We start from the raw sequence: 27,479 nt of genomic DNA on the forward strand, positions 1-27,479 counted from the left end.
GTTACCTCAAAATCAATCATTAATTTTAAAAAATTGCCAACATTTGCAGAGAAAACACTTACATCCTTTCCAACCAGGTCTTCCTTATTCTCCACGATGCCCCATGGAGCAATTCCTATAGCACAAACCCGGCCTCTGGACTTGGAGGAGTGGTCTTTCAAGGCATCCCCTACGTGGCTGATGACACCTGTGAGCAGCCATTGGTCATATTTTAGGTTCTTCTACTTCCCAGCATACCATCATTCATGACATTTAGGGACACTTGCCCTGAGTCCCTACATCCCCTACAGATCAGGGGTGAGACATACTCATCTTTGTCATTAAAACAAAGTACACTGAAAGTCTGAGCTCATGATAACTAGCAATCTTGCATTAACTCTAGAAACGGGAAAACAAAAACAGAAACCAAAGCAACTGTGCAGGGATTTCCTTTACAGATGTCTAAGGCCTAAAGTTGGAAATAACTGGAGTCTTTTTGGCATTCCTTGGCTGCCTTCAGTGAAAATTGAGAGCCAGACTGCTTGGTATGTTCCTTAATGTCTTTGTGCCTCAGTTTCCTTTCCTATAACAGGAAAAGGACTGTCGAGAGGTCTAATGAAGATGATGCTTGTACAGGGCTCAGTTCAAGGAATATTGCATGTCATGGGTGACCCAGAGATGTTGACCATTATGACAATCATTACTGTATTTGCTGTTTTTTTTTTAAGAGTCATATCAAAGTAAAAAACACAAGCTAGGGAATAAAGACTTCACTTTTGTCATAAATGGGATCAGGATGCAATATGTTTTGTTGTCCTTAGTTATTAGGAAGCTCTTTGGGGACCACAATGAGTTCTGGGTGGCACATTGATTATCGGGAGGGAAAAGGCCTGCTCTTACCTGTGCTGACACCCCCGGTGAAGATCCAGGCCCCGGTGGTCATGGCAGCCTTGATCAGGCCTTTCCCAAAGACTTGTTTCAGCTTGGGCTGCATCTCAAAGTTCTGGAGGCCTCCATGCACAGATATTAAGAGCTTGGGGAGTTCCAGCTGCCAATCTTTCACCATGAGATGGAGCAGTGAGTCTGGCTTGGTGTCATAGGATACACGGATATACTGTGAAAGAGTGTGTGGCACTCAGCCTCCGTTCTTGGTTTTGCTTCTCGTGTCAAAGGGGAGTGAGGCTATTGCTCATGTCCAAGCAAGAACTGCCTGGCTTGTCTCTCCCTCAGGGCCCTGGACTCTGTGTGAGTCTGTGGCCAAGTGACTGAAGGCAACTTTGGAGAGGATTGTCAGGTTTAGCAAATACAAATAAAAGATGCCTGGTACCATGGTCTGAATGTTTGTATTCCCCTAAAATTCACGGGGAAACCTAATTCCCAATGCAATAGTGTTAAGAAGTGGGATGTTAGAAGGTGATTACGTCATGAGCATGGATCCCTCATGAGTGGGACTAGTGTCCTTATAAAAGACAACTCAGGGCTGTGCGTGGTGGCTCACGCCTGTAATCCCAGCACTTTGGGAAGCCGAGGCAGGTGGATCACTTGAGGTCAGGAGTTCGAGACCAGCCTGACCAACATGTTGAAACCCCATCTCTACTAAAAAAATACAAAATTAGCCAGGTGTGGTGGTGCACACCTGTAATCCCAGCTACTTCGGAAGCTGAGGCAGGAGGATTACTTGAACCTGGGAAGCGGAGGTTGCAGTGAGCCAAGATTGCACCATTGCATTCCAGCCTGGCCAACAAGATGGAAACTCCATCTCAAAAAAAAGAGGACTCAGAGAGCTTGTTCTCTGCTTCTGCCATGTGACAACACAGCAAGAAGGTGCCATCTATGAAGCAGAGGATGAGCCCTCACCAGACACCAAATCTGCTGGCACCTTGATCTTGGGCCTCCCAGACTCTAGAAATGTGAGCAATAAATTTCTGTTGTTTATAAATTACCCAGCCTAAGGCAATTTGTTATAGCAGCCAAACAGACCAAGACACCCAGTTAAATTTGAATTTTAGAGGAACAATGAAAAATGTTTCAGTACAACGTTTTTATTAAATGCAATAAATCATGCAATATTTGGGACATACTTGTACCGAAAATGTATCCATTATATGTCTGAAATTCACATATAACTGGGTGTCCTGTATTTTATCTGGCAATCTTAACCTTGGAGGAATAGGTTCCAAAGCTGGCTTAGCTAGAACAGTGGCCCAAGAAGTTGGATGAGGATGTTGTTGAGTAAATGGGTCAGGGGATCATGGGCCCACAAATGAACTTGACCTTCTCTTCAAAGTGAGGAGGAGGTTACTAATGCTCAGATGCCTTGTCTCCTATGAACTGCTTCTTTGTGTCTGGGCTAATATGTAGGGTGCCATTTCAGAAGACTGTATATTGCAGCATTTGGAACACAACTAAATTTTATTTTAAAAGTGATGTTGGGCCAGTGAAATAAAATGAAATTGCAAAAAGGCTGTGACTGGGCATGTAGGAGTGTAATTCAGAGTGAGCTGGAATGGATCACAGAGCTGAAGCCTCCCCCACTCTGGCAGGGCTCACTGGAAGGGCAGAGGGCACTCCCTGTTTACATGCAAATGTGAGGGACCTTGGTCCTTCTCGGGCCAGCTGAGTGCAGGCCCAGGGAAGCTGTGGACAGACCTCAGAGGGAAATATTTCCAAAGACTCTCAACACAGCTAAGGGGGCTGCAGGTCCACAGTTATTAGAAAAAGGAATTTGTCTTTCATTATTGAAGACGGAGCAATGGAGTGTGTTTGCAGGGTTGGGCCAGAGCCTGGTTTGTGGACTCAGAGCTTTGGTATGGATTTATGGGACACTAGATGTTCTTTACAATGGTGTCCAGTTTCCGAGCCTCATGGCTAAAAGCGATGTGCACAGATATATCTCTTGGTTTTTCAATAAAATATCTAGGAAGGTTGAGCCACAGCCATGAAGAAGACCGGGTATCTGCAGTTTGGGGCTGGGAGACTGGCCGCCAGTGAAAGCTGTGATCCTAGCGGCACCATGTCTGAATGCCTTTCTCACCATGGCTTTATTGGAATATCCGCCACCCTGGAATTCAAGAACTCCATAGGAATCTGTTGGGTAGCTCTGGGTGTGCTTGGCAACAGACCATTTCTCAGGCTGAGTCTCCACCTGTTTGTTTTCCTCTTCATTTTTGCTGGGTGTTGCACTTGGCAGAGGGGGGATATGCTGGTTGGTGAACTGGCCACAGCAACACCTGAAAACAAAGGCAAAGCAGGGTCTTTCTACAACAATCTCCCCCTTTCCCCTTCATTAGCAAAGATGAATTAACCTCAACAGGTGAGTTGGGCCCAAACAGGAGCCTACTAACACTTTAGTAAGCCAGCGTTATTAGGGACAGAAATGCCCCATCTGATGGCCTTTTCCAGATAATCAGTGCACATCTCTTTATATGCCAGTCGATTTTAGACACGTTGGATGGTTGCTCTTTCTTTCGGAAAATATTTTAAATTTTTGATGTCTTGATAACATCAGTATAAACATCAAGTACTAAACATTCTGTGACAAAGTATAGACATGCCCTCCGAACATAGAGTTGACCTTCCAGATTTTTCTTTCTCTTGTCATTCAGGTTAGAGTGTAGTGGTGCCATCATAGCTCACTGCAGCCCAGACCTCCCGAAGCTCAGGTGATCCTCTCACCTCAGCCTCCCTAGTAGCTGGGACCACAGGCACGCACTACCATGCTCAGCTAGTTTTTGTATTTTTAGTAGAGACAGCATTTTGCCATGTTGCCCAGGCTGGTCTCGAACTCCTGGGCTCAAGCAATCCGCCTGCCTTGGCCTCCCAAAGTTCTAAAATTACTTACTTAGGTGTCAGCCAAATTTTTCCATATTGTTGAATTGTTCTGTTCCTTAGTAAAACATTTCTCCATCCAAGTAATGCTAAAAGGCTATTTCAAAAGTGACCAATATGTCTTTTTCTGCCTTGGACAGATGGCCCATTGGGCCATAACCCGCCCCAGCATCAGGGATCTTCTAGCTCTACAGCGTCTCTCCCAAAACCCAGCCAACCTCTCACGCCCTCCCTGAACTCTGGCTTTCTAGTCTTCTCTGAACATGTTCCCTGGCTTTGTGCCAGCTTCTTTTCCTAGTGTGCCTAGGATTTCTTCTGTTACTCCATCAATTTTCGCTGCCACTGTTTTGAGTGGACTGGACCCACCAAAAACTTGAAAAGTTTGTTAGGAAGAACTGCAGTAGCCTGGAGTGATGCCTTGGTGGAGATGGAATCCAGGGAAGGCATGGAGGGCAGGTCTGTTCCTGGACCCACCAGGAGCCTGTGTGGGCAGCCGTGCACCCTAGCAAATGGAGTGGGAGAGTTGGGGCTGGAAGAGCTGGGGATGGAGTCGGCTTGAGGACTACAGAGGATATCTTTACTGGGCTAGATGTGTGAGTGTGTGCACGTGTGTAACGCACGTGTGCAGGGCCCTTACCAGAAGGCTTTCTGTGCTCCCATGGGGCCAGCCTTGGGGCTTCCTCCCTGCCTTGTCTTTCCTTCTGTTTTCCTTTTTCTTTTCCCTCCCCTTCCCCATTCTTTCCTTCTCACCCTCCTTCTGATGGCCTTCCATCTTCCCTCCCTCACTCCCTCCCTCTTTCTCTTTCTCTCTCTTTTTTCCTTTTATTGAGATATAATTCATGTAATACATAATCAACCCATTTCAAGTATGTGATTCAGGCCGGGAGCAGTGGCTCACGCCTGTAATCCCAACACTTTGAGAGGCCATGGCACGTGGATCACTTGAGGTCAGGAGTTTGAGACCAGCCTGGTCAACATTGTGAAACCCCGTCTCCACCATAAACACAAAAATTAGCCGAGTGTGGTGGCGCACGTCTGTAATTCCAGCTACTTGGGAGGCTGAGGCAGGAGAATCGTTTGAACCCCAGAGGCAGAGGTTGCAATGAGCTGGGATCTTGGCACTGCACTCCAGCCTGGGTAACAGAGTGAGACTCTGTCTCAAAAAAAATATATATATATATTATATATATATATTATATATATATTATATATATAATATATATATTATATATATTATATATAATATATATATATAATATATATATAATATATATATTATATATATATAGAGAGAGAGAGAGAGATTAAATGGTTTTTAGTATTGATAGATATGTGCAATCATCATCACAGTTAATTTTTGAACATTTTCATCACCTCAAAAAGAAACTTGGCATGGCATATTTTAAGTTATCTTCCTTCTCACCACCATCTATCTACCTGTGCACCCCTCCCCAAGCCATAAGCAACCACAAGTCTACTTTTTATCTCTGTGGATTTCCATGTTCTAGACACTTCATATGAATGCAGTCCTATAATATGTGGTCTTTGGAGACCAGCTTCTTAGCATGTTTTCAAGGTTCATCAGCCTTTTATGGCTGAATAATATTCTCATGTATGAATGGATGAACATTTTGTTTATCTATTTATCATTTAATGGCCATTTGGGCTATTTGCACTCTTCAGCTGTTATGAATAATGCTGCTATGAATATTTATGTAACAAGTTTTTGAGTGGATGAATGTTTTCATTTTTCTTGGGTATACACTAGGCATGGGATTGCTGGGTCATACGGTTACTCTATGTTTAATCTTCTGAAGAACCGCCAAACTGTTCTCCAAGGTGGCTGTATCATTGCACATTTCCACCAGTAGTGTCTGAGGGTTCTGATTTCTCCATATCCTCTCCCACACACTATCTTACATTTTCATTCTAGTCTTCCTTCTGAGTGTGAAGCAGTATATTATCATGGTTTTGATTTGCATTTCCCTGAAGAATAAGGACATTGAGCATCTTTTCATGTGCTTATTGACTATTTGTGTATCTTCTTTGGAAAGATGTCTATTCATTTCCTTTGCCCATTTAAAAAGCTTGGGTTTTTTTTTTTTTTAAATTATTGGATCTCTTTCTGTATTCTGGATACAAGTCCCTTATCAGAGACATATTTGCAAATATTTTCTCCCATTCTGTGGGTTGTCTTTCCACTTTCTTGATAGCGTCCCTTGAAGCACAAAGTGTTTAATTTGGTAAAGCCAATTTTTTTGTTGTTTTTGTTGTCCATGTTTTTGGTGTCATATCTCAGAATCATTTGCCAAATCCCAGGTCATGATTTACCCTTACATTTTCTTCTAAGAGTTTTATAGTTTTAGCTCTGACATTTAGGTGTTTGGTCCATTTTGAGTTAACTTTTATAGATAGCATGAGGTAAGGGTCCAAGACTATTCTTTTGCATGTGGCTATCCAGTTATTCCAGTACCATTTGCTGAAGAGAAGACTACCATTTCCCCATTGAAAGTACTTTTCACCCTTGCCAAAAATCAATTTGCCATAGGTGTATGGGTTTATTTCTGGACTGTCAATTCTGTTCCATTTGTCTATATGTTTATCCTATGCCAGTATCGTTGTCCTTTTATTACTGTAGCTTTGTATTAAGTTTTGAAATCAGAAAATGTGAGTCCTCCTATTATTCTTTTTGATGCAATTATAGATAAATTGTGTTGTCAGTTTCATTTCCATATGGTTCATTGCCAGTGTATAGAAATACACTTGATTTTTGTGTATTGATCTTATATACCACAATCTTGCTGAACTCATTTATTAATTCTAATATTTTTTGGTGGATTCCTTAGGATTTTTCTATGTATAAGATTATGATATCTGCAAATAGAGAGTTTTACTTCTCTCTTTCCAATCTCGGTACTTTTTCTTTCTTTCTTTCTCTTACCTAATTGCTTTGGCTTGTACTTCCATTAAAATGTTGAATAGAAGTAGTGAGAGAGGACATCCTTATCTTGTTCCTAATCTTAGGAGGAAAGCATTCAGTCTTTCACCATTAAGTCTGATGTTAACTGTGGATTCTTTATAGCTGTTCTTTATCAGGTTGAGGAAGTTCCCTTCTATTCCTGGTTTTCTGAGTGATTTTTTATAAAGAGTGTTGAGTTTTATCCAAGTCTTTTGCTGTGCCTATTGAAAAGATCATGTGATTTTGTTTCTACTATATTGATATGCTATATTACATTAATTATTTTTCTAATGTAAACCAACTTTACATTCCTGGGATAAACCCTGCTTGGTCATGGTGTATCATTATTTTTATATGTTGCTGGATTTGGTTTGATAGTATTTTGTTCAGAATTTCTGCACTCATGCTCATAATAGATAGTGATCTATAGTTTTCTGTCTTGTAATGTCTTTGTCTAGTTTGGTATCTGGGTAGTACTGGCCTCATTAAATGAGTCGGGAAATGTTCCCTTCTCTGCTATTTTCTTGAAGAGTTTGTGAAGAATTGGTATTAACTCTTCCTTAAATGTTTTTTAGAATTCACTGAAAAAGCCATGTGGGCCTGGGCTTTTCTTTGGGCAGTTTTTTTATTACTAATCCTATCTCTTTACTCCTTATAGATCTGTTCAGATTGTACACTTTTTCTTGAGTCAGTTTTGGCAGTTTGTATATTTCTTGGAATTTTCCCATTTCACCTGTTATCTAATTTGTTTGCGTATAAGTCATAGTATTCTTTTATACTCATTTCTATAATGTTGGTAGTAATGTCCCCTCTTTCATTTCTGATTCTAGTCATTTGAGTCTTATCTTTCTCTTCTTTTATGACTCTAGCTAAAGATATGTGAATTTTGTTGAGCTTTTTAAAGAACAGCTTTTAATTTCATTGAATTTCTCTACTTTTCTATTCTTTTTTCCATTAATTTCCACTTTAATCATTATTTCCTTCCCTCTACTTGCTTTAGGTTTAGTTTACTCTTCTTTTTCCAGTGTCTTAAGGTAGAAAGTTATGTTATTTATTAAAGATCTTTCTTAATATAGGTAGTTACAGGTATAAATTTCCCTGTCCGCACTACTTTACCTGCATCCCCTAAGTTTTGGTTTGTTATGTCTTCATTTTCATTTATCTAAAAGTATTTTCTAATTACCTTTTGACATTTTCTTTAACCCAGTGGTTATTTGGTAGTGTGTTAATTTTCACATATTTATGAGTTTCCAATTTTTTTCCTCCTATTGGTTTCTTATTTCTAATTTTATTTCATTGTGGTTGGAGGACAGTTTGTATTATTTCTATCCTTTTAGATATTTTGGGGCTTTTTAATGGACTAACACATGGTCTATGCTGGAGAATGTTCCATATGTACTTGAGAAGAATGTGTTTTCTATTGTTATTGGGTGGCATGCTCTATAGTTATCTGTTAAGCCTAATTGGTTTATGATATTGTTCAAGCTTTCTATTCCCTTGTTGGTCTTCTGTTTAGGTGATCTATCCATTATTGAAAGTGGGGTATTGAAGTCTCCAACTGTCATGTTGAATTGTCTACTTCTCCTTTGTTTATGTCAGTTTTGCTTCATGCATTTTGGTGCTGTTTTAGGTACATATATTTGGCCGTCGGCGTTGTTTCATAGTGGCATTTCTTACCTCAGGGGGCAATCATTGGGATTTAAGCAGGGAGGAGAATCTGCAGGGTGGTGTGGGCAAGGGGCAGCTTGGGGATGTGGAGGGACTGTGATTGCATGTGTGAAACAAATTTGAACCAGGTGATCTCGAAGAGTGTGTACTTCTGCGTCATTATTCTATCTGCATGAATTTCATATTGGATGAATGTATGGATAAATTGTTCCCCTTCCCCCAGACTCAGTCTCATAGCTTTTGCCCTTAGAGATGAGACATTTTAGTTAAATTAATCTCTACTTGCATGACTTTACAAGGCCTCTGTTCAGCTTATAACAGATGCATTTTCATGTAGGTGAATAAAATTGTTTGATGTTTTGTGTACAAGCCAAATCCTTTAATAAAGTTATAGCTAGTTCATTCAACCGCTCAGATCTTTCCTGTGATGGAAATTCCTTTTCATCTAAATACATTATGAAACTCTATTGAAGAGGCCTGGAAAATATGCTGGAAACCTGTTGAAAGCCCTCAACTCCTTGATCTTGCTGAGACTAAGAGGAATGATGTGGGCCCATTTGGCTATGAGAATTTGCATTAGGGTGAGTGGCAGAAACTCTTTTCTGAAGCCATTTGCATGTGAATGCAGTAACAAGGAGCCCAAGTGACTCCCTTGTTAGTGACTCCCATGGGGAATGGATTCTGGCCACCCTTCTGGACTCCTCTTTCTGCCTCTTACAAACATGAGAATAGTGGTAGACAAGCACTGGTTTGGATAATGTCTTTATCGTGGCTTTTAATTTACCTGTTAGAGTCTTTCGTGCTAGGAATTACAAAGATACATTCCCGTTTGCAAAAGGTTTTCTCTATCCAAGATTTCTGACCCTGGAAGAGAGAGAGAAGTGGATATTAAACCAATATATTCCCAAGCCATCATCAGAGTCCATTCTTATACTTTCATAAAACAATATGTCTGCCCACAACATCTGAATAGTCATCTGCAATAATGGTGGATGCAAGTCTTTAAGGGTCTTAGCTCTAGCACCTTTTAAGAGAAATGGCTTGAAAGTATGTATTTAATGGTTTTCATTTTGTACCTTAATTCATCCATATCCACCTGTTGAAGATATTTTTTGTGTACAGTTCTGGGGTGGGAGCTGTGGGGATTTCTGAGGAGATAAACTGCAGTGCAAGTGTTGTTCACCATCTGGAAATGGCACGTTAGGGGTGCAGCTCAGGGAGGCCACCTGGAGCAGAGGGAGGTAGGAGGGAAATCCCCTGTGGAGGCCCTGCTGGTGCTAGATGCTCAGCGATTCCTGCTGGCTTTATCCCACATGGCCTCTTGTTCTCAGTCACCAGGGACATCTCACACAGAGGCTGGGCACTGGGAAGTGAACTGGCCTGCATCTGAAGGGCCCCATTGGGTCTGCCTCCCAGGGTTTGTGGAGTCAGTTGGCAGAGATAACTGGGGAGAGCCCTTCCTGCAGGCAGGAGGGAGATGCAGGCAGGCTGCGGGGCAGGGGCCTCGGGGTTCCCCAGAAAGGCTCGTGGGAGGCAGGGAGAGAGCCAGCACCCTTCGCTGGATCTCCATGAGCCTGGCTCAGTGTGTATTTGTGCTATTTGTGGATGTATGATGTGTGTGTGTGTGCTATGTTTGTGTGTGTGTGCTATGTTTGTGTATGTGTCTGATGGATGTGTGTTGTACGAGTGCAGAGTGTGTCGTGATGCATGTGTGTGTGTGATGAGTCTGCATGTGAGAGGGTGTGTGTGCACGCATGTGTGGTGTGTGTTTGTGACGTGTGTGTGGTGTTATGCATATGGTATGTGTGCAGTGTAGTGTGTTGTGTGCATGACTATGACCTGTGTAGTGTGTGTGTGTCTGTGGGGAGCTTGTGGGGTGCTTGCAGGCATGGGGAAGTGGAACGCTTAGCATGTGACAATCCTGAGTCAGATCTTAGAAAAACCGTGGCCGGCAGGAGTCTCATGTCCTTGGCCACTTTCCCACAACCGCCATGAGGAGTGCCCCATGTGCCTGTGACCAGGATGGGACTGAAGTATCTGCGGAGTGAGGCTTGGAGCTGGCCTCCTGGCTGTCCCCATTTACCTAGGCAGCAGTGCTGCTCTGGGAGGTCCCTTGGGTCCCTTGTCTCTGGGGAGGTCACCTCTGCAGAGGTCTGCAGTGACAACTGCATGTCAGAGAGGCCCTCCGCAGAGAGGTCATGCCGATGCCCCATTTGTTACTCTAGGAGAGCCCCAGCCCTAGTCCCAGCTGTGCGGACTAGGGCCTGCAAGTACCCCCCGAACTCAGCCTTTCTGGGGAGATCCAAGTCGGCTTGTTACCTGGCTTTTTGAATAATGGAAATGATGATAATTCAAACCTTCCCCAGAAGGCTTCAAAAAGCAACACCGTACACTTTTTTTTAAATAATTTAATGACTGTTTAAAAACAACATCCCTGGCCTCAGAAGTTGGTGCTTTTGTGCTAATGCAAGGGAGGCAGGCAGTGTGGGCTCAGGGGAGAAAGAAAGCATGGAGCGGGAGCCTCTGAAGCCCCACTCTGCCCTTCTGTTTTGCACTTTTCCCGTCTGTTTCGCACTTCTCCAGTGCAAGACAGCGAAGCCCAGCACATGCTGCCTGGAAAGAAACTGTGCTTTTCCCCTTTGCATCTCATGCCTTACTTCCCAGAGAAGCTGGGAAGCCCTTGTTTTTTATAACATAGGGGTTGCAGTATTTGGACTATATGACAACTAAAGACAAGAACTCTAAACAAAGATTGAACTCCTATGAGTAGGTTACTTTTTCTGGAACATAAGATAGCAATTCTGAAGCTGTTTTTGTGTCCTCTAGAACTGAACAAATAAATTAATATATTGCAGATGATTGGAGCTGGGTTTCTCACTGCTGGAGAAAGGAGTTACAAATATGGAAAATGGGGAAGGTCACAATGAACCTTGTAGCACTGAGCTAAAATTAAAGTTATCAGTGTGAACTTGTGGTTTGTAATATATAGAGACAGGTATAAAAACAGATATAAAAACAGATATAAATGTATGTGTGGTTCCTCTCTATACATATACACATATATAGAGATATAACATATTGTATTAATTAACTATGGAGTAACAAAACAAATTGCCCCAAAACTTAGTGGCTTAGAATAACAAACAATTATTATCTCCCAGTTTCTATGGACCAGGAGTTGAATGTGGCTTAGCTGGGTGCTTCTGACTCTGGTTTCTCACAAGGATTTGACTGAGCTATGGGTGGGGGCTGTGGTCTTAAGGGAAGGAATGAAACCCGGAAGGATCTGTTTCCAGGCTCACTCACGTGGTTGTTGGCCCCAGGCCTCCCTTAACTCCTTGCCAAGGGAACCGCTCTCCACGGCAGCTCACGAAGGGGCAGCTGACCACCCTCTGAGTGAGCAAACGAAAGAGGGCATGCAGAAGAGAAGCCGGGTCTCTTTATAACCTGGTGTCCAAAGTGACAGCCCATGGCTTTTGCCGTAGCCCATTCATTAGCATTGAGTCACTCAGTCCATCCCACACTCAAGGGAGGGGGTTACACAAAGCATGCATATCAGCAGGCAGGGACCTTGGGGCCATATGCCTACATACATATGCACATATGCATGCATGTCTGTATGTTTACACACTCACATATTCCCTGGCTCCCTTAATGGGCTTCACAGTAACACCTCAATAGCAATGAGCATACCCTTGCTCCAGTGGTTTCCAAATACCATTCTCCACTAAAAGGAATCCTGGGCTGGGGTGGGGAAGTATAAGAGCCTGGAACATCTTACTGTACCAGCAAGTGAGAAACTTTACTTTTGACATGGGAACATGCCAAAAGAACACAGTAGCTGCTTGAAGGGGCTCCCAGTGGCTTTCTCTGGGGTTCCTTGAGCATGAAAATAAATGACTACAATGAAGAATTATAACCTTTAGACTTAAATAAAGACCCATGAGTCCACACTGATATAAATACATATGTAAATAAATGCACAGGGGAGGGGGAAAGCTCTTTATTCTGGTGGAAAGTCCCTATTAAATGTGGAAGGAATGATGGAATCTGAAAAATCACCATTTGGCAACCATCAAGAATCTCTGATGAATGCTAAAAGTAGTGGGTAAAAGTCTGAAGAGTAACAACGTATTTACACAATCTCAAAGTATCTCCCATGGATACTTATTAATTACTAAGGAGAAATTAGTAACTCGACAATGGAGAATTCTGGGGAGAACCACCTAAAACAAAGTGCACATCGCCTGTCATGGAACAAATATTTATCATGAAGCTCTGGATAAAACGTACCAAGAGGAATAAAAGTGCCCAAAGTACATCATCTGAACCTGATCTGGGGGAAGGATCATCAGACAGCCCGAACTGAGGGCCATCCTACGAAATAACCCACCTGCGTTCCTCAAAAACGTCAAGGCCACGAAAGACAAGGAAGAACTGAGGGAAGATTCCAGAGGCTGGACACACGATCTGGCACTGTCCTTCCCTAGCCCCCAGGCCCCGCCCCCCAAGTCCGCCCCCATCGTCCTCGACCCCGCCCCTCACTCCGCACCCTGTTCCCTCTCGCGGCCCCGCCCTCTCAGCCTTGCCCTCCAGGCCCTGCTCTAGGCCCCGCCCCCAGCCCGGCTCTCTCTCACAGCCCCGCCCCTCTCCCCGCCCCCTATTCCCTCTCGCGGCCCCGCTCCTCGCCCCCACCCTGCTCACTCTCACGGCCACGCCCTCTCAGCCCAGCCCTCCAGGCCCTGCCCCCCAGCCCCGCTCCCTCTCATGGCCCCGCTCCCTCTCATGGCCCCGCCCCCTCTCATGGCCCCGCCCCTCGTCCTTTCCCACACTTTCCCTGGCAGCCCCTCTCACCGCCCTAGGACAAGAAACCCGCGCTGGGGCGCTGCCCAGGAAACCTGTGCCAGCACAGCGTGGGGAATCAGAAACTTAAGCCCAGGCTCTGAGCGCTTAGGCTCAGGCCCCTCATCGTGAAAGGGGGAAACGCAGCCTGCCCTACAGGACTTAATGCCACCGGCGGATGAGGGAGCAACAACGTGCCCCTCGCTGGCTTTTATGGCTAAGTCTGTTCCATCACAAGCGGTGTTTAGATGCCTCCTTCAAGGCAGGGCCCCCGGTCCCCCCCCCCTTATCGTGCAGTGAAGGGCATCTGTGATGACTCTGGGGCATCGGCCTTGCATTTTGTCCCCCAAATTCCGAAAAGGAGGGCTTTTCATGGTGCCGATCGCCAGCCCTTGCTGTGGCTCGGCACCAGGGCAAGTGCAGCTGGCGCCATGGCCCGAGCCAGGCTCAATCCGCTTCCCTCTGCTTCACTGGAAATCCGTCTTTTCCTAATAAAAACGCTAGCATATGACTAACGTACTTTCTCGGGGTGGTGGGGAGGGTGGAAGTGCTTTACTTAGGTATTAACCATTAGTTTTTTAAAAGTTGATAGAAGGAAATAGCCTCAGTCCAGCACTGCAGGTTACTGCTGAGTCCTCAGAAATCTTCTAGAACGTTCTAGAGGAGTAAGAGTCACTTTGCCTGCAGCCTCTTTCTTGGGAAGCAAGATGAACAAATCCTGCCCTCCCTTTGTTCCAGTCTCTGCTCTAATGTTGCCTCTTCACCAGGGCTCCCTGACTCGCCATCTACCCCAACCCCTGCGCCCTGTTCTCCATAAACCTTCTCCCCGACCTCCTCCCTGTCACCTCCTCCCCAACCTTGCACCAAAGCCTCAGAGGCAGCAGCCCCCATCCGTTCTCTGCTGTATCCCCGGTGCCTCCAGGAGGGCCTGGCGAGAGCTCAACATCTCCTAATGACTCGGTGATTTACTCAACCTCCCGGTGGAGCAGCGCCACCTGCTCAGCCCTTGCTAATGCCACCTACAGCAGCAGAGCACTTGCCAGCAGGGCACACATGAAGTAAGCCAGGTCACCCCAGGAGAGGCATGGCTCACCTGGGGAGGAGCTCGGTCTCCTGAATCTGCTCAGAGGCAGTGTGCAGGTGAAAGGCAATGGGTGGAGGCCCCTCAGTCAAACTTTCCTCCTTCCCCTCCTGCCAGGCTCTGGGGCTGAACAATGCCAAGGTCATAACAAACGGCTGAACCCACCCTGACTCCTTACAGATTGGTCACGCAAGTTTCAGTGCAACGATAACCCCACTGCAAGGGAGACCCTGCAGGTGCCACCACCTGTCCTTGTGAAAGGAGAGAGCAGGGCTTCCTGTGGTTTGTTCACAAACCCTTCATAACCTCCCCACCCCCATTAGGTGAGATACTACCCACTTGTGCAAAATATTCCAATCCATCAGAAATGGTTATTTTGAATGCCTCTGTGCCGGATGATAGGAGCACTGGCACTGGAGATTGAAATCCCACTGAGATTTTAAGAGTGCTTGTCCCAGCTGGGAAGTCTGTCTACTCTGGCTGAGTGAAGGGACAGTGGAGGTCATGCTGGAGGCGGACTGCTGGCACTGCCACCACGCCACCAACCCCTCTGAGCTGTGATTTTCTCATCTCTGAAACGGAAATGGCTTTGAGTGGTTTTGAGCCTTAGCTGGGATAATATCTGTACAGTATCTGGGAGGTACTAGATTTAAATGCAATCCTGGTCATTATCAAATATGACTGCCCTGCTGAGGACCCAGCGATTTTTCATCTGTAGCCAGGACCATGTGTCCATGAAGAGCCACGGGGAGGCTGCGGGAAGAAAGTCCAAGAGGAGTGGACTGAAGGGCAATGGGAAATGTTCTGCCAGCTCTGTGCTTATTTATTTTTTAAAGAAAAATATCTGCTACAAACATTACCAAGGAAACCTTTGTACCATCTGGGTGGGGGTTGCTCAGGTGCACGTTGTCATGTTATTCTCTGGGTGTTTACGTAGTTTTAGAGTGAGGGGGCCGAGGAAGTGTAGACAGCAAGTGCCAACCCCGAGGAGAAGTCTTCCCCTGAAGGGGAGCCCAGAAATGGTGGGAGCTGGAGTGGAATGAAGGGTCATGGGGGGCTTTAACAATGTGACCTTCTAGAAGGTGTTTACACACGCAGGTGGGGGCGACCCACAAGGAGGGGTACAGGAGGGTGCAGGGGGATACCTTGAGAAGGTTGGACGGCGACAAGGAGGAAGGCTGCAAAGACACAGTGTGACTTTGGTCTGGGAAGACATGGCTTGGGGAAGTGGCTTCTGAATGTAAGAGCTGGTGTACTGCCGGGCGAGGCTCTGTTTACTCAAAGCCCTGTGTCTTGGGCCAAAATTAACAAGCAAACCCCACAACGAAATGAATGGTGTGTGGACCAGTTTATCCAGAAGAAACTGCTTGTTTTGTGTATATATTTAGAGCAGACGACTAAAACTCTCATTCCCACAGCTACATGTGGCCCACATATGGGCTTGGTTGGACCCTTTTGTAAAAACCACATTTAGCTGCCATTATTAACCAAGAGGGAGATTATACTTATGGCTTCTCTTGAAAGCCCTCAGGATGTGGGAACGCTGGCTGGTGTCCCGGCACAGCTGCAGGTGGCGGCGGGTTCCCACATGTGCCCTGACAGCTCCCTGGGACCTGCCTTTGCCTGGCTCCTAGGGGCACCTGTGGGCCCCACCTGGGGCAGCACCTGCGTGCCTGAAACTCTCCATGCGGGAGAATCAAACAAGCCTGCCAGCTGAAGCACAAGCCGCCCAGCCTTATATGCAGAAAGGATTAAAAGCCACAATCACTCCTTCCTGCTCCACCCTCCCACCCCCTCGCTCCACGGCCACTGGAGGTCCTGGCCTGGGTCCAACTGGCCATTTCTGGGTGGTTCAGCTGAGAGTCCTGCTCTGGCTTCTCAGGGATACTCTCAGGTCAGATGCAGCCTCCTGCCCCTAGCTGCAGAGAGCACAGGTAGGAGGGCCCAGCTGAGGGTCACCTCGGTCCCATCTTGTGGAGCGTCACCTGCAAAATGAGGGCAATGATGCCCCTCGCGTCTGCCCCACAGGCTGGTATGAGAGCCTAGTGACATCATGCTTGGAAGAGCTTTGAAACCTAGTGTCCTCTGCTTCATCATCACCGCCCGCAGGAAGGTGACAGGGCTGGCTTGCAGGAAATGCTGGAGGTCGTCACAGCCCACCCCTCTCCCGGGCCAGGGTTCCCTTTCCTCTGGGTTTCTAGCCTTCTTCTCTCCCAGGGGCTCTCCTCTGGGGACACCGAGAGACCCTCCTCTAGACTAGAGTCCAGGAAACAGAGCTGGGTCTTTAAAGACAGTGATATTTTTCTTTGTACTTTCTTTTTTAAAAATCGAGATATAATCCACATACCCTAAAATTCACCTTTTAAAGTCTGCAGTTCAGTGTTTTACATAAGTTCCAAGATTTTGAAAACATCACCACTATCTAATTCCAGAGCACTTTGATCACCCCTAAAAAAAGCCTGAACCCATTAGCAGTCAGTCCTCATTCCTCCCTGACCCCGCCCAGCTCCTGGCAACCACAAATCCACTTTCTGTCTCTATGGATTTGCCTATTCTGGGCACTTTATATGAATGGAATCATTCAACGTGTGGCCTTTTGTGTCTGGCTCCTTTTGCTCAGCGTCGTGTTTTCAAGGGTCATCTAGGTAGCGCAGATCAGGACTTCACTCTTTTCTATGCCTCTGTAATATTCCATTACATGAATTCATCAGTTGATGAATTTGGGTTGCTTCCACTTTTGGCTATTGTGAATAGTGCTATCAGTAAGACATTTTTTCTTTCTTTCTTTCTTTCTTTTTTTTTTTTTTTGAGACAGAGTCTCACTCTGTCGCCTAGGCTGGAGTGCAGTGGTGCGATCTTGGCTCACTGCAAACTCCACCTCCTGGGTTCAAGTGATTCCCTGCCTCAGCCTCCTGCATAGCTGGAACTACAGGCACCCACCACCACGCCTGGCTATTTTTTTTTTTTTTTTGGTATTTTTTAGTAGACATGGGGGTTTCACCATGTTGACCAGGCTGGTCTCGAACTCCTGACCTCAGGTGATCCACCTGCCTCGGCCTCCCAAAGTGCTGGGATTACAGGTATGAGCTGCTGTGCCCGGCCAACATTTTTTCTTTTTAAAGTGAATACAAAACAAGGCTAGGAAAAAAGGAAGGAAATTCATTAACTTGTTCATTTTGTGTTTGTGGGAGAGGATACAGACTTTTTCTTTAATTTCTTCATTGTCCGTGTTGTGTTTTTAATTTTCTAAAGACCATCATAGCTTATTTTAAAAAAGAAAAAAAGGAGAATGTGCCCAGGGTCACCCAGCCAATACCAGGGTGCCTCAGTCCAAGGTCTCCCCAGCTATGGCCAGTTCCAAGAGTCCAGCCTCATGGTTACATCCTTGGCATTTCTGCAGCATCACTAATATTTTCATTTTCCAATGGCACTGCTGGTTATCATTCCATCATTTAGGACATATGCATATTTAAGCTGCAATTGCAAATAATGGAATCACAGGGTATGTCTCTAATGCTAACTGTTGTAATTAAGAGCAATAAAAAGATCACAAAATGGAAGAAAGTTGTGTCAGAATTCAAACAGTAGATTTTGTCAACATTGTCGGGGTTTTACTGTGAAAATGTGAGCACATGCCCATTTGTTTTTGGAGTTGTCATTGCAGTTGTCATTACGTGATTTACGGTCCAATTGCATGTGTTGATGTCCTAATTCAAGGTGGTGCTGGCCAGATACCAGGAACGCTTGTCGCTTTTGCCTCCTGCCAGGCCACCGTCATCACGGGTCATGGGGTTGCTGATTTTTTGTGCAGAATGTAGGGTGTTACTAGTTAGCCCTGACCTGGTTAGTGCAAATAGTCAATTAGGAGAACAAAACCAAACAAAAACAGAAGAGCTGCAATGCAGACCTGAATTATCCTGGCTGGCCACACAGACAGCAGCCAGGGTCAGGCGTTTGAATCTTTTGATATTTGCTTCTCATTTTTTACCACTGACAGAAAAGATACCCCGGACCCGCAGCCACAGGCCTCACACTTGGAGAAAGACCCCAGGCCCAGACTGATGGGTGTAGGATGTCCTGGAAGGAAGACCTGTGGGACTAACTCGTATGATCACTGATCTCTGACTGTTCCTAGGAGAAAAGCAAAGGAAAATGGGCTGGGTATTGGATTATCTAATTCTCTCACCCTTCAGAGAACTACCTTCACACTGGTCACAAACAAGGGCTGTCCACAAGCAGATAACTCCAGCTAAGGCATCTGCTGGACCTGAAGAAAAGGGTCGGACCACTGGGGAACACCTGGGGGCTGTGGGGAGAACCATGGGGCATCAGACCAGGCTGGGAGGAATGGAGGGGAGGAGAGGGGGAGTGGCGAGGTTGGCCTCTAGCCCCTCAGGTGGAACTAGCAGAGCAGGGAGCTCCTGCAAGACACGCACCTGCTGGTATCAGACTCTACTGCTCCCCATTTACAGAGTCACGTAGAGATAAGCCAGGCAGGTACTTCTAACACAAGCTGCGCCTTGCAGATGTGTGCAGCCCCCTGCCCCATCGCAGAGGGGACCCAGGCGCAGCCCTGGCTTTTTGGCATCATGCTCTTTTGAGGGGTGGCGACCAGAGACATGATGTGCCCTGTAAATGGGGGAGGCCCTGGTTTCTGGGTGCCTGTGGGTGCCCAGGTCAGCATCCCCACCTCTCCCAGCAGGGGCCCCAGGGGCTGAGTGAAGCCAGCACTCGTCCCTGTCTCCTCCCCTTGGGCCCTGCTCCTAGGTGGAACCTGGCCCAGAAACTTGCTTCTAGAAAGGGGCCCACAGATCCTGTGCCAGGTTCTTCAAAGCATTCATCCCCTGGTCCAAGGGAGGTTGTTAAAAATGTAATTATCTGACAACCTATGCAATGTGGGGAAATATTTGCAAATCATATATCTGATAAGCAATTAATATTTAAAATATATTAATATTTAGAATACCCTACAACCCAATCACAGCAAACAAATGAACAAACTGATTAAAAAATGGGTAGAGGACTTTACACATTTCTCCAAGGAAGATATATGAATGGCCAACAAACATGAAAAGACACTGAACATCACTCATCTTAACTAGGGAAATAAAAATTAAAACCACAATGAGATACCACCTCATGCCCATTAAGATGGGTACTCTGAAAAAACAGGAAATAACAAGTGCTGGTGAGGATGTGGAGAAATCGGAAAACTTGTTCATTGCTAGCAGGAATGTAAAAGAGTACAGCCACTGTGGAAACCAGTATGGCAGTTCCTCGAAAATGAAACACAGGATTATCCTATGATCCAACAGTTAAGCAGGTCTCAATAGGGATTTTTTTTTTTTTTTTTTTGAGAGGGAGTCTTGCTCTGTCCCCCAGGCTGGAGTGCAGTGGTGCAATCTCGGCTCACTGCAAGCTCCGCCTCCCACTGCTCACGCCATTCTCTTGCCTCAGCCTCCCGAGTAGCTAGGACTACAGGCGCCCGCCACCACGCCAGGCTAATTTTTTTGTGTATTTTTAGTAAAGACAGGGTTTCACCGTGTTAGCCAGGATGGTCTCGATCTCCTGACCTCGTGATCTGCCCGCCTCGGCCTCCCAAAGTGCTGGGATTAAAGGCGTGAGCCACCGTGCCCGGCCTCAATAGGGACTTTTACACTTGTGTTCATAGCCGCATTATTCACAATAGCCAAGAGGTAGGAGTAAGCCAGGTTTTCATCGACAGATGAGTGGATAAACAAAATGTGATCTATCCACACAATGAAATATGATTCAGCAGGAAGGGCATTCAGACACATACCACAACAGGGATGGACTTTGAGGACATGGTGCTAAGTGAAATAAGTCAGTCACAAAAGGACAATTGCTGTGTGATGTGCGGTACCTAGAGCAGTCAAACTGATAGAGACAGGAAATGGAATGGTGGCCGCCAGGAGCTGGTGGGAGGGAGGAATGGGTAGTTTTTCCATTTTCTAAGATGAAAAGAGTTCTGGGGATTGGTTGCACAACAATGTGAATGTACTTAACACAACCTGTACATTTAAACATTGGTAAGATGGTAAATTTTATGTTATGTGTATTTTACCACAATTAAAACAACTTTTTAAGAAATGCAGCTATCTGGGCTTCACTCTAGTCCTTGTGAGACTGAAGCTGACTGGGCTTCTGGGTCAGGTGCGGACTTGAGGAACTTTTCTGTCTAGCTAAAGGATTGTAAACGCACCAATCTGCACTCTGTGTCTAGCTAAAGGTTTGTAAATGCACCAATCAGCACTCTGTAAAAATGCACCAATCAGCGCTCTGTGTCTAGCTAAAGGTTTGTAAACGCACCAATCAGCACTCTGTAAAAACGGACCAATCAGCACTCTGTAAAATGGACTAATTAGCTCTCTGTAAAATGGACCAATCAGCAGGATGTGGGTGGAGCCAAATAAGGGAATAAAAGCTGGTCACCAGCGCCGGCCCTGGGAACCCGCTGGGGTCTGCTTAGTCGTTGTGGAAGCTTTCTTCTTTCCCTCTTGGCAATAAATCTTAGTGCTGCAAGCAGAAAGTGTCTGGGCCCGGCACCACCTTTAAGAGCTATAACATTGACTGCGAAGGTCTGCGGCTTCACTCCTGAAGTCAGAGAGACCATGAACACACCGGGAAAAACAAGCAACTCTGGACGTGCCACCCTTAAGAGCTGTAACACTCGCTGCAAAAGTCTGTGGCTTCACTGCTGAAGTCAGCAAGACCGTGAACCCACTAGAAGGAAGAAACTTCGGAGACATTTGAACGAACAAACTCTGGACCCGCCACACTCATGAACTAGGGTGGACATTTCACGCTAAGCCTTTTTCGGAGGTGGGGGCAGTTGTGAGAGATTGACCATACTTGGCGGTACTCAGCTTCCTGCTATCTGTGGAGGCCGTGCGAACCAAGGTCTCAAAAAACGGAAAGTTCTCTGGGTTAGGGGATGCGTCAGAGGAGGGTCGCTGATGGGAGCACTGACACTTGGACCCCGACTGGGAGATCAGCGCTTGCCCACCAGAAATGTGTTGGCAGAATTGCGTGGAAGCTGCTGGGCTTCCACCATGCAGGTGGGCACCCAACGCTTTCTGGGCTGAGGGACAGGGCTAGATTTAGAGTTAGGCATCTAATGGGGGAATCAGAAATCCAGTAATTAGGATAAGTAACATTTAATGCCATATTTTTAAAAAACAAAAATCAATACAGAAAATTCGTGATGAACACAGTAGGGAAACTGAGGACAGGGTGCTGCTGTTTGCCTTATGGTCTTGCATTATTGTGCGACAGGAGTGGTCATTTGTAGGTAGTCCGTAATTATCTGACCATGCGGCCAGCGTGTCTCCCACTGGGTGGGTTTCTGAGGGTTGACGATGGTGGGCCAACATGTTGGGCAATGGGGGCTTTATATATAGTCATGTTTTTTTCGTTGTAGAGCTCTCATTAACTTTTCCCAGTTGGTTTAAAATCCCAGAGGGTATCTTGGTAAGTATCTATGAAGTATACATTGTTCCTTCCCCTACAGAGTCCAGTGGGATTTGGCTTGATGCCTTTGACAGGTCATTGGTGACCGTGGCCTGCTGACCTTCGTGCTGGCCCACAACACTGCTGGAGAACAGTGGGGAGGCCTGTGTGCAATAGCACATTCCTGGGCAGCGGTGGATGGGGGAGCCGAGACAGGCCTGAGAGGCGCCGTGTGCTCTGTAACTCGAGGAGGCCCGGGGTCACTGGCTCGGGAGAGTGTGTAATTGATGAGAAGGGTCCAGGCCTAGCTGCTCTGGGACGGTTCACCCTGTGGTTGAGGAAGCGTCAGCTCCAGGGCCGACACGTGCATGACCTCTCCAAGGCCTGGAGCTTGCTTTAGACTTGTAATAGATTAGTATCATCTTTGTCAATATGGTGTCCCCAAAGTGCATAAGCTCTTGGGCCCCAGAACACCGCGGAATTCACTCCTGCCTGCCCCTGTGAGTAAGGGGACAACTGTGCCATGTGGCGCACAGGAAGCTGATGTCACCTGGGGCAGAGGATCTTGGGCTGGCCTGGAGCACCGTGTTGGAGTGGGAAGTGACTACGGTGTGTGTGTGTTTGGTTTTTCTTTGCTTGAGATTTAAAACAAATGAAAAACCCCTAAACTAATATGTGCTGAATGGAACAAATTAGAAGTATACGGAAATATTGAAACAAAAAAGTGATTCTCTTTGTTCCTTCTGCAACCCTATCCCCCAGCAGTAACCCCCATGAACACTTTGGTGCGTTCCCTTCAGCTATTTCTTCCTGCTTCTCAACACACATGCTCTCACAAAGGACTTTTTAAAAGGAAACTTTAGCAACATTTATGGGAGTCTTTTTGAGCCATTACACAGAGAGCTTCCTCACCCTTCAACCAGCTGCATGGTGTTCTCTGGTGTGGCTGTCCCCGGCATTCTTGCTCTCTAGGAGTGATTCCATGTGGTATTTTCCATATGAAACTGCACCCTGGGGCTGGGCGCGGTGGCTCACGTCTGTACTCCTAGCACTTTGGGAAGCCGAGGCAGGCCGATCACATGAGGTCAGGGGTTCAAGACCAGCCTTAGCCAACATGGTGAAACGCCATCTCTACTAAAAATACAAAAATTAGCCAGGTGTGGTGGTGGGCGCCTGTAATCCCCAGCTACTCAGGAAGCTGAGGCAGAAGAATCACCTGAACCTGGGAGGCAGAGGTTGCTGTGACCTCAAATTGTGCCACTGCACTCTAGCCTGGGCAATAGAGTGAGACTCCATCTCAAAAAAAAAAAAAGAAATAAAAAAGAAACTGCACCCTGGAAAAAAATCTTGCCAACAAGTCTGAATAGTGCTGGAAAGCTTTACTATTAAGGTCATTTCTTTGGGTTTAAGCTTTGAAAGTGGCTCCTTTTTAAAAAATCCAGTAAACAGTGTGGTGGAAGGAGAACTTGGGCTTTAGATGTACCTGAGTCAGCTCCCAGATCCACCATTTCTTATTTTTATAACCTTGGCCAACTTACTTAACTTTCCTGAGTCTTGATTAGATTGCCTATGACATGGAGTAATGAGGCTGATTTTTCATGGGTTCTGTAAGGATTAAGTGTGATTAAGTGTGTAAAACTTCAAGCCCAATGTCTAGCAGAGATTGTATTCAGTAAACAGTTTTGAAGTTTCTTAAGTAAGCATTAGCTGATAAAAAAAAAAAAAAAAAAAAAAAAAAAAGGTGCAACGAGGGTAATAGTTCTGCTTCCGTTTCAATGCCTGGGATCTGTTGAGTAGGTTGGGTGGACTCATGACATTGTCTGCAATTGCCTCATCCATGGCCAAGGAAGCAGCAGGCCAGTGGGATGGCGGAGCTGAGAGTGAAACCCAGGCCTCGCCCACTGTGCCAGAGATTGGACACAATGAGACAGAGACCCTTCACTCCAGAACTCACAGCCCTAACAGTGCTGGACGTAAATCTTGGTTTGTGTTTTTCCAAGGCTTTTGCAAGTATTTACCCACTCTGCCCTTTGTGGGCAATATCACCATCCATGTTAAATGGACTTCTGGGGCTGCTGGGGACCAGCGTGCACATGTTGAGTCAGTAAGCGCCTCTCAGATCTCAGCACCACCTGTTTAGCAGGTTGGCCAGTTAGCTGCAGTCGGCTCTGAGGGATGGAGGGATGGAGACCCAGGATGGGGCAGATCCGAAGGGCAGGGAAGGGCACGGATGGGCACTCCTGAAGGGCTGGGATTGGGAACAGCAGGGGTTGCTCCTGGGAGGCAGACTGGGTGGGAGTGGTCCTACAGAGAAGGATGGGGAGTGGCACGTGGTGGCAAGAGCGGGAGAGACCCCCCCAAAGGGGTTCACATGTGCGCTGTATTCCTCTGGGGCTGTCCTGACCCAGTGCGGTCTGCAGTGACAGGTGACTCATGGTCAGTGTCTGGGCTGCTCATGTATTTATAGATGAACGTTCCCACACATCTCACAACTCAGCTTGTAAAACTTGGGAGGGTTATGGGAAAACAAAACAAAACAAAACAAAACACACCTTCTTCAAAAGTTCAGTGGGGCCTTTGTAACCTGGACCACTTTGAATGTCACATAAAAAGCCCAGCATGCATGTGGCTCAACTGTTAGCTTGCAAAGCCCTCTTACGTGGTGGGCTCTGCTGGCTCCAGATATGTCAAGGGGACTCAGCCCCTCGGAGCTCCCAGGTGGGCCCAAGCCCCCATAAAGTGGGCTAGGAGGGGCTGGGATGAGGGAGAAAGTTTTTCTCTCTGGAAGACTAAGGAGGCTCTTGAGGGGTGTGGTGGGGTGGGACATTGGCTTAGCCCTGAAGGATGAGAGGATTGGTCCAGGCAGGAGCTCTAGGGAAAATGCTCTTGGGAGTGGGAACAGCAGGGGCAAGGCAGAGTGCAGGGTCTCATTTCTTAACTGTGGTGACCACCGTGACTGTCCCACAGAATAAAGGTGTGGTGTCGGTGCGTTGTAAGTCTGCAGAGACCACCAGCTCTCCTGGTTTTACGAATGAAGAAACTGGGGCTGTGGAGGAGTTAGGGTTTTGGTAGGGGCTCTGGGAGGTGAGTGGCACCAAGAGAAGAGATGGAGGGTCACAGTGGAGCCACCAGCCCAGGCCGACCACGCAGCCAGGCAGCCGGACCTGGACCCCCAGCCCTGTCCCTCATTCCTCAGGGTCTCCTTTGGCAGATTCAAAATGTTTTCTCCAAAATGGGCATTTGCTTTTGAGCCTCCCTTTTTCAGGAGGACAGAAAACGATTTCTCATTGTCTCAGGAAGTGGAGCAGGCATATCCTCCACAGCCCAGCACTTCCACACTGAGGTTTACTCCAAATATACTTGTGCATGTATGTATCTTCCAGGAGACTGCACTGTTCATAAGCACTCAACAGAGAGCCGTCTAGATGCCCAGCCGCGGTAGCATGTACAAGTACATTGCCGTATCGTCCTGCAGGAATATCACACAGCAGCGAGAACAGACAAACTCCAGCTACCATATGGATGACTCTCCAAACACAGCACAGAAGAAAAGAAATGAGTCATCAAAGATATACACAGTGTGATTCCATTTGTATAAAGTTCAAAAGCAGGTGAAGCTCAACAATGCATTATTTAGAAATGCAGATGAAGTTCAGAATAAAACAATAAGGGGCCGGGCACAGTGGCTCACGCCTGTAATCCCAGCACTTTGGGAGGCTGAGGCAGGTGGATCACCTGAGGTCAGGAGTTCGAGACCAGCCTGGCCAACATGGTGAAACCCTGTCTCTACTAAAAATAAAAAAATTAGCTGGGTGTGGTGGCACACACCTGTAGTCCCAGCTACTCAGGAGGCTGAGGCAGGAGAATTGCTTTAAACTGGGAGGCAGAGGTTGCAGTAAGCTGAGATTATGCCACTGCACTCCAGCCTGGGCAACAGAGTGAGACTTTGTCTCAAAAAAAAAAAAAAGATAAGAAAAGCTCCCAAAGAATCCCCCAAAATCTACTAGAGCTGATAAACTAATATAGCAAAAGTGGAGGGTGAAAGATCACCACACAAAAATTGGATGTATTTCTGTACAGCAAAAACAATTCAATTTATAATAACATCAAAAATCAGAAAGTATCTAGAAATAAATTTAACCAAAGAGGTGAAGGCCTTGTATCCTGACAGTGACAAGACCTTGCTAAAAGAAATTAAAGAAGGCATAAATAAATAAATGGAAAGACATCCTGTGTTCATGAATTGCAATGGGCTAAATGGACAGAGCAATCTGTTTTTTTTTTTTTTTTTTTTTTTTTTTTGAGACGGAGTCTTGCTCTGTTGCTCAGGCTGAGAGTGCAGTGGCATGATCTCGGCTCACTGCAGCCTCTGCCTCCCAGGTTCAAGTGATTCTTGTGCCTCAGCCTCCAGAGTAGCTGGGACTACAGACATGTGCCACTATGCCTGGCTAATTTTTTTATTTTTAGTAGAGATAGGGTTTCACCATGTTGGCCAGGCTGGCCTCCGACTCCTGACCTCAAGTGATCTGCCCCCCTCAGCCTCCCAAAGTGCTGGGGTTACAAGCATGATCCCCGCACATGGCTGACAAAGCAATCTTGAAAAAAAGAACAAAGTTAGAGGACTCATGTTTTCTGATTTCAGAATTTCAAAGCATCAGTAATCAAAGAAGTACGGTACTAGCATAAGGACAGACATGCAGGCCAATGGAATAAGATTGAGATTTCAGAAATAAGTCCATATATCTATGTCCAAGTGATTTTTAGCAAAGGTGCTAAGATCATTCAATGGGGGAAAAGACAGTCTTGTCAACTAATAGTGCTTGGAAAATTGGATATCCACATGCAAAAGAATGAATTTGGACCCCTACTTCACACTAGCTATAAATGTTAACTCAAAATGGATCAGACTAAACTGTAAGAGCTAAAACCATAAAACTCTTAAAAGAAAATATATGTGTGAATTTTCATTATCTTCATGATCAATGGATTTATAGATATGATACTATAAGCATGAACAACAAAAGAAAAAGCAGGTAAGTTGAACTTCATTAAAATCAAAAACTGTTCATCAAATTCATCAAAGGACATTATTAAGAAAGGAAAAAAAACCCACAACCTATAGAATGGAATACGATATTTGCAAATCAAAATCTGACAAGGGTCTAATATCCAGAATACATAAAAGAACTCTTCCAACTCTACAACAAAAAGACAGCCTGATTAAAAACTGGGCAAAGGACTTGAATAGACAATTTTCCAGTGAAGATATACAAATGGCCAACAAACACATGAAAAGATACCCAACATCTTTAGACATTAGGGAAAAGCAAATCAAAACGATGATGAGGTGCCACTTTAATCCTACTAGGATGATTATAATTAAAAACATCCCAAAATAAAAAAATAGTAACCAGTGTTTGCAAGGATGTGGAGGAATTGGAACTTTCAGACATTGCTGATGGAAATGTAAAATGGTACAGTCACTTTGGAAAATGATTTGGCAGTTCCTCAGAAAGTTAAATGTAGAATTACCATATGACCCAGTAATTTTACTTCTAGGTATAAACCCAAGAGAAATGAAAACAGAGACTCAAATAAACATGTAGCATTGCAGCACTATTCGTAACAGCCAAATGGTGGCAATAGCTCACA

General features: G+C 45.8%; 1 protein-coding gene across 1 annotated transcript in view; it reads right to left on the reverse strand.

Moving 5' to 3' along the window:
- The window catches only part of TRPM1 (transient receptor potential cation channel subfamily M member 1), a 110,028-nt gene that overhangs the window by 66,851 nt on the left and 15,698 nt on the right, over positions 1 to 27,479 (reverse strand). The window contains exons 4-7 of the mRNA XM_054451996.2: positions 9,219 to 9,298; positions 3,014 to 3,209; positions 880 to 1,093; positions 63 to 187 (exon numbers count right to left, since the gene is read on the reverse strand). Of these exons, the coding sequence (XP_054307971.2) occupies positions 63 to 187; positions 880 to 1,093; positions 3,014 to 3,209; positions 9,219 to 9,298 (615 nt within the window). The remainder of the gene's footprint in view (positions 1 to 62; positions 188 to 879; positions 1,094 to 3,013; positions 3,210 to 9,218; positions 9,299 to 27,479) is intronic.

This window comes from Pongo pygmaeus, chromosome 16, assembly GCF_028885625.2.
Source record: "Pongo pygmaeus isolate AG05252 chromosome 16, NHGRI_mPonPyg2-v2.0_pri, whole genome shotgun sequence".
NCBI lineage: Eukaryota > Metazoa > Chordata > Mammalia > Primates > Hominidae > Pongo > Pongo pygmaeus.